This window comes from Nipponia nippon, unplaced genomic scaffold (genome assembly GCF_047370975.1).
Source record: "Nipponia nippon isolate SJK-2023a ecotype South Korea unplaced genomic scaffold, ASM4737097v1 scaffold_8, whole genome shotgun sequence".
Classification (NCBI taxonomy): Eukaryota; Metazoa; Chordata; class Aves; order Pelecaniformes; family Threskiornithidae; genus Nipponia; species Nipponia nippon.
The window spans coordinates 22336171-22351949 of NW_028262402.1; the positions used below are offsets into that span (position 1 = coordinate 22336171).

At 61.7% G+C, this 15779-nt stretch overlaps 4 protein-coding genes across 4 annotated transcripts; all 4 read left to right on the forward strand.

Annotated features, from left to right (window-relative positions):
• The first annotated feature begins 1655 nt into the window (after positions 1-1655).
• On the forward strand, positions 1656-4988 carry LOC148050486 (uncharacterized). The gene is made up of 2 exons (XM_087742271.1): positions 1656-1672; positions 3893-4988. Exon 2 carries the CDS (start codon positions 3978-3980, stop codon positions 4986-4988), a length of 1011 nt encoding a protein of 336 aa, XP_087598397.1. The 5' UTR covers positions 1656-1672; positions 3893-3977.
• Positions 4989-7305: 2317 nt separating this feature from the next.
• Positions 7306-8397, forward strand: LOC148050487 (uncharacterized). The gene has a single exon (XM_087742272.1). The coding sequence runs from the start codon at positions 7387-7389 to the stop codon at positions 8395-8397; it is 1011 nt and encodes a 336-aa protein (XP_087598398.1). The 5' UTR covers positions 7306-7386.
• Positions 8398-10714: 2317 nt separating this feature from the next.
• LOC148050488 (uncharacterized) lies at positions 10715-11806 on the forward strand. The gene has a single exon (XM_087742273.1). It carries the CDS (start codon positions 10796-10798, stop codon positions 11804-11806), a length of 1011 nt encoding a protein of 336 aa, XP_087598399.1. The 5' UTR covers positions 10715-10795.
• Positions 11807-14123: 2317 nt separating this feature from the next.
• LOC148050489 (uncharacterized) lies at positions 14124-15215 on the forward strand. The gene has a single exon (XM_087742274.1). The coding sequence runs from the start codon at positions 14205-14207 to the stop codon at positions 15213-15215; it is 1011 nt and encodes a 336-aa protein (XP_087598400.1). The 5' UTR covers positions 14124-14204.
• The last annotated feature ends 564 nt before the right edge of the window (positions 15216-15779 follow it).

The window sequence follows — 15779 nt, forward strand, 5'->3', positions numbered from 1 at the left end:
ATTTCTTCGAGTGGCATTTTTAGGGGAGCCTGAATTCCCTCAATTCTGCCCCCCCTGCAGTCAGTCAGCATTTCACTTGTGGAAGTGTTAGGAGTTAGACAAATAGGAATTTGATTGCATCTGTTAGAGAGGGCAGTTAGGCCAGTGCTGGGAGGGTTTGGAAATGCAGCCTGTGGTGTCATTAAAAAAAGATGAAAGGAAAAAAAAAAAAGCAAACAAGCAATCCAGCTGCATGTCTGTTCCCCTACATGGAGTTCACCACATTGGCAGCAGCAAAATAATTACCTTAATTGATTATGCATATATCACCAGCAGGAATAGGATTAATATGATAGATTTAATAATGGACCTCATCACTTCCTACCTTCTCTTTCCTGTTCTAAGTCCCTGCTATACATAAGCACTCGTGTTAGAAGAGCTGTTTTCAAGCTACAGTTTGTGACTGTTGTAGGGCCCCTGGAAGACAGTGAGAGTCACATCTGCCACCACTTGCCAATAGGAAAGGGAAAAGCAAGAAGTTTAGTTAGTTAAATCAGACCTCCTCTCTAATTCTTCCCTCTCCTCAGTGTTATGATCTGATTATTGAGATCAGCAGTCACCTCTTCCCTGTCCCTACCCAGATTAGAGGAATCTGCCCTCGCTCAGGAGAAGCTTTGGATCTGCTTATGCTGTGGCAGTAGTGGATCTCCACTAAGACATCGTCACTGCAGTCTCTCGCATGAGCCTGAGGAAACAGAAATAGGTCCCTGGATGCTCAGGTGAAGACAGAGCCCTGTGCAAGCTGTCTCCAGCACTGAGCAGCACAGTGTCCATATCCAGAGTTTAGGATTTAAACAGAACAAAAGCAAGAGTGGAAGGAAGAGTAATAAATCTTCTAAAGGGAAATGCGTACAAGAACCTGCCATTGAGTCTACTGGTGGATGTAAGTCTCAGTCCTGCTGGTATTTAAGGTTGTGCCAGCTTCTTTCATAGCTTCAGCTTTGAAAATCTTCAAGTTCACAGGTGCTAGAAATCAGTTCTGCCAAGGAGTCACGCCTTGGTCAGTCATAAAAAAACAGAGAGGCCCTAGAGAGGAGCAAAGAAAAAGAAGCGTGGTCTAGCAGGACTAGACGTTTACTTTTCTAATGCTCAGTTAAGCCCTGCTCCCTCAGGAAGGCCTGACACATCAGCATAGCTGAAGTGCAGACTACTGGCAATGCATGCAGAAGTATGTTTTCCCTCACTTACTGATTCCTTCAGGAAGCATTGCTGTACTCCAGGCAGATATTGGAAACAAATCTCTTTTTAAACAAAGCTGATGTGAAACATGATACAGTTTCTCTGCACTAGACTAAGAACTCTAGACCTTACAGGCTGTTGAACTGCTAGCTGTTTGCACTTTAGTCTAGTTCAACCCTTCAGAAAGTCAGTGTGAATGTTAATCATGAAACAAGGACTTCCTTGTAAAATGCTATGTTGCCCTCTGAAGCAGAGAACAAAGTTTTCAGCCCAAGAAACAAAATGACTAAGTTAATGGATTACTTTTTGCATCTGCTTTGCATTAGTTGATTTGAAGGAAAGCGTGAGTGAAACAGTGCAACATCCACCAATTAGAAGAGCTCTGCAAAATACTTCATGAATTGATGTCTATTTCCATGCACCTTCATCACCTCTTAGCTCTTCCCCATCTCCAGCACACGAAAGCACTATGCACAAAGTAAGGTATGAAAATAGAGCTATGCAGCAAACTGCTTAAAACTTTATTCAAGTGCCCCCTCCTGTGGATGTAGAGCTACATGCAGTCAAATACAAACAAAACTCAGTTTGAGAGGCAATGAATATTACTTGAAGTTAATCTAACAAGGAAGAAGTGTCAGAAATATTTTTAGTGAAGGTAATTGAACTTGGTCATGGATAAGATTAAGCTGGCTTACACCATGGCTTTGGCTTTAAAAATACCTTTCATTTTAAGAACTTTATTAGTGTTTGCCCTTGTATGTACTCAGTATAGCTACAGCTCTTTTGAAAATCATGGTTTGCAGAAATGGTTCTGCAAATTCAGTCCAACTCTTCACAGCAGTGTCAATGATAAAATAATCAGTGACAGGCGGTGATTGTATCTGGACATGATAAGAAAAGAGAAGAGAGGCGAGGGCCTGCTGATGCTGTCCATCAATGCGGGCCCATGGCCTCCCATGGCTCAAGTGTCACCTGGCACAGGCTGTGGGGACACCAAGCCCCTGCCTTTGATCAAGTGCTCTCCCAGAGTGCACGAAAGAAGTGTTCAGTGGGATGGCACGGCCGTATCCCCCATGACATCCCGCTGGTGCACACTGTGCTTGGGAGAGACCAGGTTGCAGCCTCTGGGGGAAGAGGGCAAGCCCTGTCAGGGCACTGCCCCAGCTGGGTCCCGGCCAAGCATGCTCAGAGGGAACTCGAGAGACACAAAATATCTGGGAGACAATTAAGGTACCGGGCAGTGAGTCTGGCTTGGAGCCGTGACGCAAGGCAGCAGGCAAGGTGAGGATTATGCTGGTGCCGAGAGGCCCCAGGGAAAGGTGTGGCCAGGCCCCAGGCCCAGAGGCCGCAGGTGAGGACGAGGGACTGTGCCAGCAGAGCCACCCCCTCCAGCCGGCCTGGGGACTTCACGCCTGCGGGCTGGAGAGCGCCATCTGAGAAACGGGGCATGCAGCCATCTCCTTTCCTGTCCCAAAACATAACTGCCAGCAGTTCCTGCCCTAGAGCCCCAGAACCAGGCTGAAGTCCGACAGGGAAAAGGCTGCACCTTCTTCCCAAAGCCTGCTCTGATGGCTCACGGCAGGCAGAGGCGCTGGGGCTGTCTGGCGCTGTGTCCCCCCATCGCCCTGCAGACTCCGAGCGGGGGCGGCCGGGCCCCTTCCAGCCCCTCCCTGGTGCAAGAGGCATCAGGAACTGAGCGCAAAAACCCGTCTGGAGAAGCGACCGCCTCCTGCGGCGTCTCCACGGCGGGGGAGGCGTGCAAGCACCTTCGGCAAATGGACACGCAGAGCTTGGGGCTGGAGGCATTGGTTTGATGGCTCTACAGGCAGGAGAAAATCCCCAACAGCGAGCCAAGTCCTCCCTGTGGGAGGAAGCGGGGAAGCCCAGAGCTGGCCAGCAGTGCTGGGGTGTGGGGAGAGCGTGTGGGACTTTGTCCCACAGCCTCCCAGGGAGGCACGAGGTGTTCCCGAATGAAGCCTCTTGCCACGTGTGCCTGGAGACGACTGCCACGGCCAGAGCAAGCTGACGGGGCCCTGGGAAGACACGGCCGAGGCCTCGCTGACTGGCGTGAAACGCCGATGGCGAGCACGAGACGAGAGGTGGGGGGATGGAGTGGGCAGTGGCGTTGGGGTAACCCCAGACGCCTGTGCCAGGGCTGCGGCGCTGCCGGGGCGAGCGCCGTGGGCCAAGAGGGCCTGTCGTGACGTCCCCAAGCGATGGGTTCTGAGGTCACCGAGCGGTGACGGACTGTGATGTCAGCTAGCGATGGACTATGACGTCCCCGAGCAACAGATTGTGACCAGGCGTCCCTCAGTGCTTATATTCGGGCGCGGAGTCTCACCGAGCCGGCTCGTGCCCACGCTCCAGCTGAGCGAGTTCGCAAGGTTTGGAGTGTCGTGCGAGGCTGGTGCTGGTGCTGGTGTCGTGCTCAGGCAGCGGTTCACTGCAGCTCTTGGTGCCCGACCCCAGAGCTGTCAAAGGATTCTCCCCGGCCCTGCCAGGCTCGGGCAGCCGGGACAGCCAGGAGGCGCGCTCGCAGCAGCAGAGGTGAGCTGTGCGGGGAAAGGCCAGCGCGGGGTGGGGAGGTGGGAGGGTTTCCTTCTTGAGGGAGCTGGGCATTTCTTGCAGCCCTCCCTGGTTCAGCCAATGACCATGGCCTCTCCTCCCTTTCTAGCGCGACACCGGCTGCTGCAGCGCCGGTGAGAGGCAGCGGCTCGACATCGCCAGCTCTCCCCAGCCCACCGCAGCACGTGGCGAGCATGGCCACGGAGCTGGAGAACCGCTGTCCCATATGCCTGGACAGCTGGGAGGAGGCCAGCTACGTCCTGCCATGCCTCCACCAATTCTGCTACCCATGCATCTTGCGGTGGGCTGAGAGCAAGCCCGAGTGCCCGCTCTGCAAGAGAAGAGTGCAATCCATCATGCACTCGGTGCGGGGGAATGACCACTTTGAGGAGCATGTCATCCCACCACCTGCAGCACCACCAGCGGTGGGCGACCTGACGGGAGGAGCTCCTGGACACCCAGGCGCCCATGATCTCCATCGCCCTGCAGCATCCCAGCCATCAGCTGCGGGGCTGGTGCCTGGGGCTCCCGTGGGCAGCCTGCAACCCCACGTCTGGGCGTTGCTCTTGCGAGAGGACCCAGCTCTACTCCGGCCCGTGAAGCTCTGGCTGCGACAGGAGCTGTGGCTGATCTTCGCGGGTGGCCCCTGGGAAACATCCTCAGCACAGAGGCTCGTCCTCTCCATCCTGCAGCTCTTTGGCCTGGACAAGGAAATCCTGTTCCGGATGCTGTGGCCTGCCCTGGGTGGGCACACCAGGAGCTTTGTGCGCCAGCTGATTGATAACATCGTGCGCCAGTGCAGCGGGGAGGCCCGACGTCGGATGGGCCTGGAGGACGGCCGTGGTGCCGAGGAGCGGGAGGGTAGCCCCGCAGCTGCCCCCGGCCCCACTGCCTCCCCAAGGGGGTCTTCTGCCCCCAGTCCAGCCCCCTCCAGCAGCCCTGAGAGATCTGAGGCAGAAGAGCTCCCCAGCACATCATCGGCTGCCCTACGTGGGGGTCCCGGCAGCCCCCGCTCTGCCCCCGTTCCCACCCGTGGGGAGCAAGACGAGCCGCAGCAGGACCCAGAGGAGGCTGTGCCCGGGCCCTCCACTCGCAGCCGGGGCAGCGAACGCTCCCCTGGCGGGCCCCGGCGAGCCCCAAAGAGGAAGGCTGGCAGCCCTGAAGACCCCTCCCAGCCCCCCAAGAAGCCACCCTGCCATCGGTGAGGCCGCCTCAAGGGCCGGTCAAACCGCATCCAGACCGGCAGATGGGGCTCAGGCTGGTGGGCAAGAGATCCCGGCCCCCTAAATCTAATTCTCTTGAAATAAAAGAAAAGAAGGGCGTGAAAACTGCAGAAAAAGTCTCAGTATTACGACCAATCACCGTGGCGTTGCTATCCCCACCCGTGCTGCTTTCTGCCCCTTTCCTCACGTGTCCACTGAGCCCTACTGCCTCCTCCGCCCAGCAGCCTTGCAAGCTCAGTACAGAGCCCGCGGTCTGGCACCAGCAACGGCCGTGCGATGTTGCTGGGCTATGGGACTCGAGGGACGGGGTGCACCCACTGTGGCTCCTGTGAGACCACGGGGCAGAGGAATGGGGGCAGGAGACCGGGCGAGGCTCAGGTCCACGGAGGAGCAGAGGCACAAGCCTCTCTGCTTCGGTTCCCCTGGCGAAAGGTGGCGATGCCTTGCACCAGCCATTTCCTCAGGGGTGCTGGGCTTTAAGCGGAGCTCTTGTTCTTCGGGAAAAGCCTGCCGCAGTGTGGTCTGGGGGTGTTACAAGTGCTTCAGGGAGGTCTGTGCGGAGCCCCGGTGTGGGTGCCCTTTGCAGCGCACGGCTCAGACAGGCTGTGGGGACACCAAGCCCCTGCCTTTGATCAAGTGCTCTCCCAGAGTGCACGAAAGAAGTGTTCAGTGGGATGGCACGGCCGTATCCCCCATGACATCCCGCTGGTGCACACTGTGCTTGGGAGAGACCAGGTTGCAGCCTCTGGGGGAAGAGGGCAAGCCCTGTCAGGGCACTGCCCCAGCTGGGTCCCGGCCAAGCATGCTCAGAGGGAACTCGAGAGACACAAAATATCTGGGAGACAATTAAGGTACCGGGCAGTGAGTCTGGCTTGGAGCCGTGACGCAAGGCAGCAGGCAAGGTGAGGATTATGCTGGTGCCGAGAGGCCCCAGGGAAAGGTGTGGCCAGGCCCCAGGCCCAGAGGCCGCAGGTGAGGACGAGGGACTGTGCCAGCAGAGCCACCCCCTCCAGCCGGCCTGGGGACTTCACGCCTGCGGGCTGGAGAGCGCCATCTGAGAAACGGGGCATGCAGCCATCTCCTTTCCTGTCCCAAAACATAACTGCCAGCAGTTCCTGCCCTAGAGCCCCAGAACCAGGCTGAAGTCTGACAGGGAAAAGGCTGCACCTTCTTCCCAAAGCCTGCTCTGATGGCTCACGGCAGGCAGAGGCGCTGGGGCTGTCTGGCGCTGTGTCCCCCCATCGCCCTGCAGACTCCGAGCGGGGGCGGCCGGGCCCCTTCCAGCCCCTCCCTGGTGCAAGAGGCATCAGGAACTGAGCGCAAAAACCCGTCTGGAGAAGCGACCGCCTCCTGCGGCGTCTCCACGGCGGGGGAGGCGTGCAAGCACCTTCGGCAAATGGACACGCAGAGCTTGGGGCTGGAGGCATTGGTTTGATGGCTCTACAGGCAGGAGAAAATCCCCAACAGCGAGCCAAGTCCTCCCTGTGGGAGGAAGCGGGGAAGCCCAGAGCTGGCCAGCAGTGCTGGGGTGTGGGGAGAGCGTGTGGGACTTTGTCCCACAGCCTCCCAGGGAGGCACGAGGTGTTCCCGAATGAAGCCTCTTGCCACGTGTGCCTGGAGACGACTGCCACGGCCAGAGCAAGCTGACGGGGCCCTGGGAAGACACGGCCGAGGCCTCGCTGACTGGCGTGAAACACCGATGGCGAGCACGAGACGAGAGGTGGGGGGATGGAGTGGGCAGTGGCGTTGGGGTAACCCCAGACGCCTGTGCCAGGGCCGCGGCGCTGCCGGGGCGAGCGCCGTGGGCCAAGAGGGCCTGTCGTGACGTCCCCAAGCGATGGGTTCTGAGGTCACCGAGCGGTGACGGACTGTGATGTCAGCTAGCGATGGACTATGACGTCCCCGAGCAACAGATTGTGACCAGGCGTCCCTCAGTGCTTATATTCGGGCGCGGAGTCTCACCGAGCCGGCTCGTGCCCACGCTCCAGCTGAGCGAGTTCGCAAGGTTTGGAGTGTCGTGCGAGGCTGGTGCTGGTGCTGGTGTCGTGCTCAGGCAGCGGTTCACTGCAGCTCTTGGTGCCCGACCCCAGAGCTGTCAAAGGATTCTCCCCGGCCCTGCCAGGCTCGGGCAGCCGGGACAGCCAGGAGGCGCGCTCGCAGCAGCAGAGGTGAGCTGTGCGGGGAAAGGCCAGCGCGGGGTGGGGAGGTGGGAGGGTTTCCTTCTTGAGGGAGCTGGGCATTTCTTGCAGCCCTCCCTGGTTCAGCCAATGACCATGGCCTCTCCTCCCTTTCTAGCGCGACACCGGCTGCTGCAGCGCCGGTGAGAGGCAGCGGCTCGACATCGCCAGCTCTCCCCAGCCCACCGCAGCACGTGGCGAGCATGGCCACGGAGCTGGAGAACCGCTGTCCCATATGCCTGGACAGCTGGGAGGAGGCCAGCTACGTCCTGCCATGCCTCCACCAATTCTGCTACCCATGCATCTTGCGGTGGGCTGAGAGCAAGCCCGAGTGCCCGCTCTGCAAGAGAAGAGTGCAATCCATCATGCACTCGGTGCGGGGGAATGACCACTTTGAGGAGCATGTCATCCCACCACCTGCAGCACCACCAGCGGTGGGCGACCTGACGGGAGGAGCTCCTGGACACCCAGGCGCCCATGATCTCCATCGCCCTGCAGCATCCCAGCCATCAGCTGCGGGGCTGGTGCCTGGGGCTCCCGTGGGCAGCCTGCAACCCCACGTCTGGGCGTTGCTCTTGCGAGAGGACCCAGCTCTACTCCGGCCCGTGAAGCTCTGGCTGCGACAGGAGCTGTGGCTGATCTTCGCGGGTGGCCCCTGGGAAACATCCTCAGCACAGAGGCTCGTCCTCTCCATCCTGCAGCTCTTTGGCCTGGACGAGGAAATCCTGTTCCGGATGCTGTGGCCTGCCCTGGGTGGGCACACCAGGAGCTTTGTGCGCCAGCTGATTGATAACATCGTGCGCCAGTGCAGCGGGGAGGCCCGACGTCGGATGGGCCTGGAGGACGGCCGTGGTGCCGAGGAGCGGGAGGGTAGCCCCGCAGCTGCCCCCGGCCCCACTGCCTCCCCAAGGGGGTCTTCTGCCCCCAGTCCAGCCCCCTCCAGCAGCCCTGAGAGATCTGAGGCAGAAGAGCTCCCCAGCACGTCATCGGCTGCCCTACGTGGGGGTCCCGGCAGCCCCCGCTCTGCCCCCGTTCCCACCCGTGGGGAGCAAGACGAGCCGCAGCAGGACCCAGAGGAGGCTGTGCCCGGGCCCTCCACTCGCAGCCGGGGCAGCGAACGCTCCCCTGGCGGGCCCCGGCGAGCCCCAAAGAGGAAGGCTGGCAGCCCTGAAGACCCCTCCCAGCCCCCCAAGAAGCCACCCTGCCATCGGTGAGGCCGCCTCAAGGGCCGGTCAAACCGCATCCAGACCGGCAGATGGGGCTCAGGCTGGTGGGCAAGAGATCCCGGCCCCCTAAATCTAATTCTCTTGAAATAAAAGAAAAGAAGGGCGTGAAAACTGCAGAAAAAGTCTCAGTATTACGACCAATCACCGTGGCGTTGCTATCCCCACCCGTGCTGCTTTCTGCCCCTTTCCTCACGTGTCCACTGAGCCCTACTGCCTCCTCCGCCCAGCAGCCTTGCAAGCTCAGTACAGAGCCCGCGGTCTGGCACCAGCAACGGCCGTGCGATGTTGCTGGGCTATGGGACTCGAGGGACGGGGTGCACCCACTGTGGCTCCTGTGAGACCACGGGGCAGAGGAATGGGGGCAGGAGACCGGGCGAGGCTCAGGTCCACGGAGGAGCAGAGGCACAAGCCTCTCTGCTTCGGTTCCCCTGGCGAAAGGTGGCGATGCCTTGCACCAGCCATTTCCTCAGGGGTGCTGGGCTTTAAGCGGAGCTCTTGTTCTTCGGGAAAAGCCTGCCGCAGTGTGGTCTGGGGGTGTTACAAGTGCTTCAGGGAGGTCTGTGCGGAGCCCCGGTGTGGGTGCCCTTTGCAGCGCACGGCTCAGACAGGCTGTGGGGACACCAAGCCCCTGCCTTTGATCAAGTGCTCTCCCAGAGTGCACGAAAGAAGTGTTCAGTGGGATGGCACGGCCGTATCCCCCATGACATCCCGCTGGTGCACACTGTGCTTGGGAGAGACCAGGTTGCAGCCTCTGGGGGAAGAGGGCAAGCCCTGTCAGGGCACTGCCCCAGCTGGGTCCCGGCCAAGCATGCTCAGAGGGAACTCGAGAGACACAAAATATCTGGGAGACAATTAAGGTACCGGGCAGTGAGTCTGGCTTGGAGCCGTGACGCAAGGCAGCAGGCAAGGTGAGGATTATGCTGGTGCCGAGAGGCCCCAGGGAAAGGTGTGGCCAGGCCCCAGGCCCAGAGGCCGCAGGTGAGGACGAGGGACTGTGCCAGCAGAGCCACCCCCTCCAGCCGGCCTGGGGACTTCACGCCTGCGGGCTGGAGAGCGCCATCTGAGAAACGGGGCATGCAGCCATCTCCTTTCCTGTCCCAAAACATAACTGCCAGCAGTTCCTGCCCTAGAGCCCCAGAACCAGGCTGAAGTCTGACAGGGAAAAGGCTGCACCTTCTTCCCAAAGCCTGCTCTGATGGCTCACGGCAGGCAGAGGCGCTGGGGCTGTCTGGCGCTGTGTCCCCCCATCGCCCTGCAGACTCCGAGCGGGGGCGGCCGGGCCCCTTCCAGCCCCTCCCTGGTGCAAGAGGCATCAGGAACTGAGCGCAAAAACCCGTCTGGAGAAGCGACCGCCTCCTGCGGCGTCTCCACGGCGGGGGAGGCGTGCAAGCACCTTCGGCAAATGGACACGCAGAGCTTGGGGCTGGAGGCATTGGTTTGATGGCTCTACAGGCAGGAGAAAATCCCCAACAGCAAGCCAAGTCCTCCCTGTGGGAGGAAGCGGGGAAGCCCAGAGCTGGCCAGCAGTGCTGGGGTGTGGGGAGAGCGTGTGGGACTTTGTCCCACAGCCTCCCAGGGAGGCACGAGGTGTTCCCGAATGAAGCCTCTTGCCACGTGTGCCTGGAGACGACTGCCACGGCCAGAGCAAGCTGACGGGGCCCTGGGAAGACACGGCCGAGGCCTCGCTGACTGGCGTGAAACACCGATGGCGAGCACGAGACGAGAGGTGGGGGGATGGAGTGGGCAGTGGCGTTGGGGTAACCCCAGACGCCTGTGCCAGGGCCGCGGCGCTGCCGGGGCGAGCGCCGTGGGCCAAGAGGGCCTGTCGTGACGTCCCCAAGCGATGGGTTCTGAGGTCACCGAGCGGTGACGGACTGTGATGTCAGCTAGCGATGGACTATGACGTCCCCGAGCAACAGATTGTGACCAGGCGTCCCTCAGTGCTTATATTCGGGCGCGGAGTCTCACCGAGCCGGCTCGTGCCCACGCTCCAGCTGAGCGAGTTCGCAAGGTTTGGAGTGTCGTGCGAGGCTGGTGCTGGTGCTGGTGTCGTGCTCAGGCAGCGGTTCACTGCAGCTCTTGGTGCCCGACCCCAGAGCTGTCAAAGGATTCTCCCCGGCCCTGCCAGGCTCGGGCAGCCGGGACAGCCAGGAGGCGCGCTCGCAGCAGCAGAGGTGAGCTGTGCGGGGAAAGGCCAGCGCGGGGTGGGGAGGTGGGAGGGTTTCCTTCTTGAGGGAGCTGGGCATTTCTTGCAGCCCTCCCTGGTTCAGCCAATGACCATGGCCTCTCCTCCCTTTCTAGCGCGACACCGGCTGCTGCAGCGCCGGTGAGAGGCAGCGGCTCGACATCGCCAGCTCTCCCCAGCCCACCGCAGCACGTGGCGAGCATGGCCACGGAGCTGGAGAACCGCTGTCCCATATGCCTGGACAGCTGGGAGGAGGCCAGCTACGTCCTGCCATGCCTCCACCAATTCTGCTACCCATGCATCTTGCGGTGGGCTGAGAGCAAGCCCGAGTGCCCGCTCTGCAAGAGAAGAGTGCAATCCATCATGCACTCGGTGCGGGGGAATGACCACTTTGAGGAGCATGTCATCCCACCACCTGCAGCACCACCAGCGGTGGGCGACCTGACGGGAGGAGCTCCTGGACACCCAGGCGCCCATGATCTCCATCGCCCTGCAGCATCCCAGCCATCAGCTGCGGGGCTGGTGCCTGGGGCTCCCGTGGGCAGCCTGCAACCCCACGTCTGGGCGTTGCTCTTGCGAGAGGACCCAGCTCTACTCCGGCCCGTGAAGCTCTGGCTGCGACAGGAGCTGTGGCTGATCTTCGCGGGTGGCCCCTGGGAAACATCCTCAGCACAGAGGCTCGTCCTCTCCATCCTGCAGCTCTTTGGCCTGGACGAGGAAATCCTGTTCCGGATGCTGTGGCCTGCCCTGGGTGGGCACACCAGGAGCTTTGTGCGCCAGCTGATTGATAACATCGTGCGCCAGTGCAGCGGGGAGGCCCGACGTCGGATGGGCCTGGAGGACGGCCGTGGTGCCGAGGAGCGGGAGGGTAGCCCCGCAGCTGCCCCCGGCCCCACTGCCTCCCCAAGGGGGTCTTCTGCCCCCAGTCCAGCCCCCTCCAGCAGCCCTGAGAGATCTGAGGCAGAAGAGCTCCCCAGCACGTCATCGGCTGCCCTACGTGGGGGTCCCGGCAGCCCCCGCTCTGCCCCCGTTCCCACCCGTGGGGAGCAAGACGAGCCGCAGCAGGACCCAGAGGAGGCTGTGCCCGGGCCCTCCACTCGCAGCCGGGGCAGCGAACGCTCCCCTGGCGGGCCCCGGCGAGCCCCAAAGAGGAAGGCTGGCAGCCCTGAAGACCCCTCCCAGCCCCCCAAGAAGCCACCCTGCCATCGGTGAGGCCGCCTCAAGGGCCGGTCAAACCGCATCCAGACCGGCAGATGGGGCTCAGGCTGGTGGGCAAGAGATCCCGGCCCCCTAAATCTAATTCTCTTGAAATAAAAGAAAAGAAGGGCGTGAAAACTGCAGAAAAAGTCTCAGTATTACGACCAATCACCGTGGCGTTGCTATCCCCACCCGTGCTGCTTTCTGCCCCTTTCCTCACGTGTCCACTGAGCCCTACTGCCTCCTCCGCCCAGCAGCCTTGCAAGCTCAGTACAGAGCCCGCGGTCTGGCACCAGCAACGGCCGTGCGATGTTGCTGGGCTATGGGACTCGAGGGACGGGGTGCACCCACTGTGGCTCCTGTGAGACCACGGGGCAGAGGAATGGGGGCAGGAGACCGGGCGAGGCTCAGGTCCACGGAGGAGCAGAGGCACAAGCCTCTCTGCTTCGGTTCCCCTGGCGAAAGGTGGCGATGCCTTGCACCAGCCATTTCCTCAGGGGTGCTGGGCTTTAAGCGGAGCTCTTGTTCTTCGGGAAAAGCCTGCCGCAGTGTGGTCTGGGGGTGTTACAAGTGCTTCAGGGAGGTCTGTGCGGAGCCCCGGTGTGGGTGCCCTTTGCAGCGCACGGCTCAGACAGGCTGTGGGGACACCAAGCCCCTGCCTTTGATCAAGTGCTCTCCCAGAGTGCACGAAAGAAGTGTTCAGTGGGATGGCACGGCCGTATCCCCCATGACATCCCGCTGGTGCACACTGTGCTTGGGAGAGACCAGGTTGCAGCCTCTGGGGGAAGAGGGCAAGCCCTGTCAGGGCACTGCCCCAGCTGGGTCCCGGCCAAGCATGCTCAGAGGGAACTCGAGAGACACAAAATATCTGGGAGACAATTAAGGTACCGGGCAGTGAGTCTGGCTTGGAGCCGTGACGCAAGGCAGCAGGCAAGGTGAGGATTATGCTGGTGCCGAGAGGCCCCAGGGAAAGGTGTGGCCAGGCCCCAGGCCCAGAGGCCGCAGGTGAGGACGAGGGACTGTGCCAGCAGAGCCACCCCCTCCAGCCGGCCTGGGGACTTCACGCCTGCGGGCTGGAGAGCGCCATCTGAGAAACGGGGCATGCAGCCATCTCCTTTCCTGTCCCAAAACATAACTGCCAGCAGTTCCTGCCCTAGAGCCCCAGAACCAGGCTGAAGTCCGACAGGGAAAAGGCTGCACCTTCTTCCCAAAGCCTGCTCTGATGGCTCACGGCAGGCAGAGGCGCTGGGGCTGTCTGGCGCTGTGTCCCCCCATCGCCCTGCAGACTCCGAGCGGGGGCGGCCGGGCCCCTTCCAGCCCCTCCCTGGTGCAAGAGGCATCAGGAACTGAGCGCAAAAACCCGTCTGGAGAAGCGACCGCCTCCTGCGGCGTCTCCACGGCGGGGGAGGCGTGCAAGCACCTTCGGCAAATGGACACGCAGAGCTTGGGGCTGGAGGCATTGGTTTGATGGCTCTACAGGCAGGAGAAAATCCCCAACAGCGAGCCAAGTCCTCCCTGTGGGAGGAAGCGGGGAAGCCCAGAGCTGGCCAGCAGTGCTGGGGTGTGGGGAGAGCGTGTGGGACTTTGTCCCACAGCCTCCCAGGGAGGCACGAGGTGTTCCCGAATGAAGCCTCTTGCCACGTGTGCCTGGAGACGACTGCCACGGCCAGAGCAAGCTGACGGGGCCCTGGGAAGACACGGCCGAGGCCTCGCTGACTGGCGTGAAACACCGATGGCGAGCACGAGACGAGAGGTGGGGGGATGGAGTGGGCAGTGGCGTTGGGGTAACCCCAGACGCCTGTGCCAGGGCCGCGGCGCTGCCGGGGCGAGCGCCGTGGGCCAAGAGGGCCTGTCGTGACGTCCCCAAGCGATGGGTTCTGAGGTCACCGAGCGGTGACGGACTGTGATGTCAGCTAGCGATGGACTATGACGTCCCCGAGCAACAGATTGTGACCAGGCGTCCCTCAGTGCTTATATTCGGGCGCGGAGTCTCACCGAGCCGGCTCGTGCCCACGCTCCAGCTGAGCGAGTTCGCAAGGTTTGGAGTGTCGTGCGAGGCTGGTGCTGGTGCTGGTGTCGTGCTCAGGCAGCGGTTCACTGCAGCTCTTGGTGCCCGACCCCAGAGCTGTCAAAGGATTCTCCCCGGCCCTGCCAGGCTCGGGCAGCCGGGACAGCCAGGAGGCGCGCTCGCAGCAGCAGAGGTGAGCTGTGCGGGGAAAGGCCAGCGCGGGGTGGGGAGGTGGGAGGGTTTCCTTCTTGAGGGAGCTGGGCATTTCTTGCAGCCCTCCCTGGTTCAGCCAATGACCATGGCCTCTCCTCCCTTTCTAGCGCGACACCGGCTGCTGCAGCGCCGGTGAGAGGCAGCGGCTCGACATCGCCAGCTCTCCCCAGCCCACCGCAGCACGTGGCGAGCATGGCCACGGAGCTGGAGAACCGCTGTCCCATATGCCTGGACAGCTGGGAGGAGGCCAGCTACGTCCTGCCATGCCTCCACCAATTCTGCTACCCATGCATCTTGCGGTGGGCTGAGAGCAAGCCCGAGTGCCCGCTCTGCAAGAGAAGAGTGCAATCCATCATGCACTCGGTGCGGGGGAATGACCACTTTGAGGAGCATGTCATCCCACCACCTGCAGCACCACCAGCGGTGGGCGACCTGACGGGAGGAGCTCCTGGACACCCAGGCGCCCATGATCTCCATCGCCCTGCAGCATCCCAGCCATCAGCTGCGGGGCTGGTGCCTGGGGCTCCCGTGGGCAGCCTGCAACCCCACGTCTGGGCGTTGCTCTTGCGAGAGGACCCAGCTCTACTCCGGCCCGTGAAGCTCTGGCTGCGACAGGAGCTGTGGCTGATCTTCGCGGGTGGCCCCTGGGAAACATCCTCAGCACAGAGGCTCGTCCTCTCCATCCTGCAGCTCTTTGGCCTGGACGAGGAAATCCTGTTCCGGATGCTGTGGCCTGCCCTGGGTGGGCACACCAGGAGCTTTGTGCGCCAGCTGATTGATAACATCGTGCGCCAGTGCAGCGGGGAGGCCCGACGTCGAATGGGCCTGGAGGACGGCCGTGGTGCCGAGGAGCGGGAGGGTAGCCCCGCAGCTGCCCCCGGCCCCACTGCCTCCCCAAGGGGGTCTTCTGCCCCCAGTCCAGCCCCCTCCAGCAGCCCTGAGAGATCTGAGGCAGAAGAGCTCCCCAGCACGTCATCGGCTGCCCTACGTGGGGGTCCCGGCAGCCCCCGCTCTGCCCCCGTTCCCACCCGTGGGGAGCAAGACGAGCCGCAGCAGGACCCAGAGGAGGCTGTGCCCGGGCCCTCCACTCGCAGCCGGGGCAGCGAACGCTCCCCTGGCGGGCCCCGGCGAGCCCCAAAGAGGAAGGCTGGCAGCCCTGAAGACCCCTCCCAGCCCCCCAAGAAGCCACCCTGCCATCGGTGAGGCCGCCTCAAGGGCCGGTCAAACCGCATCCAGACCGGCAGATGGGGCTCAGGCTGGTGGGCAAGAGATCCCGGCCCCCTAAATCTAATTCTCTTGAAATAAAAGAAAAGAAGGGCGTGAAAACTGCAGAAAAAGTCTCAGTATTACGACCAATCACCGTGGCGTTGCTATCCCCACCCGTGCTGCTTTCTGCCCCTTTCCTCACGTGTCCACTGAGCCCTACTGCCTCCTCCGCCCAGCAGCCTTGCAAGCTCAGTACAGAGCCCGCGGTCTGGCACCAGCAACGGCCGTGCGATGTTGCTGGGCTATGGGACTCGAGGGACGGGGTGCACCCACTGTGGCTCCTGTGAGACCACGGGGCAGAGGAATGGGGGCAGGAGACCGGGCGAGGCTCAGGTCCACGGAGGAGCAGAGGCACAAGCCTCTCTGCTTCGGTTCCCCTGGCGAAAGGTGGCGATGCCTTGCACCAGCCATTTCCTCAGGGGTGCTGGGCTTTAAGCGGAGCTCTTGTTCTTCGGGAAAAGCCTGCCGCAGTGTGGTCTGGGGGTGTTACAAGTGCTTCAG

Coding starts and splice junctions, on each gene's coding strand:
- LOC148050486 (XM_087742271.1), top strand. CDS start 3,978: ATGGCCACGGAGCTGGAGAACCGCTGTCCCATATGCCTGGACAGCTGG.
- LOC148050487 (XM_087742272.1), top strand. CDS start 7,387: ATGGCCACGGAGCTGGAGAACCGCTGTCCCATATGCCTGGACAGCTGG.
- LOC148050488 (XM_087742273.1), top strand. CDS start 10,796: ATGGCCACGGAGCTGGAGAACCGCTGTCCCATATGCCTGGACAGCTGG.
- LOC148050489 (XM_087742274.1), top strand. CDS start 14,205: ATGGCCACGGAGCTGGAGAACCGCTGTCCCATATGCCTGGACAGCTGG.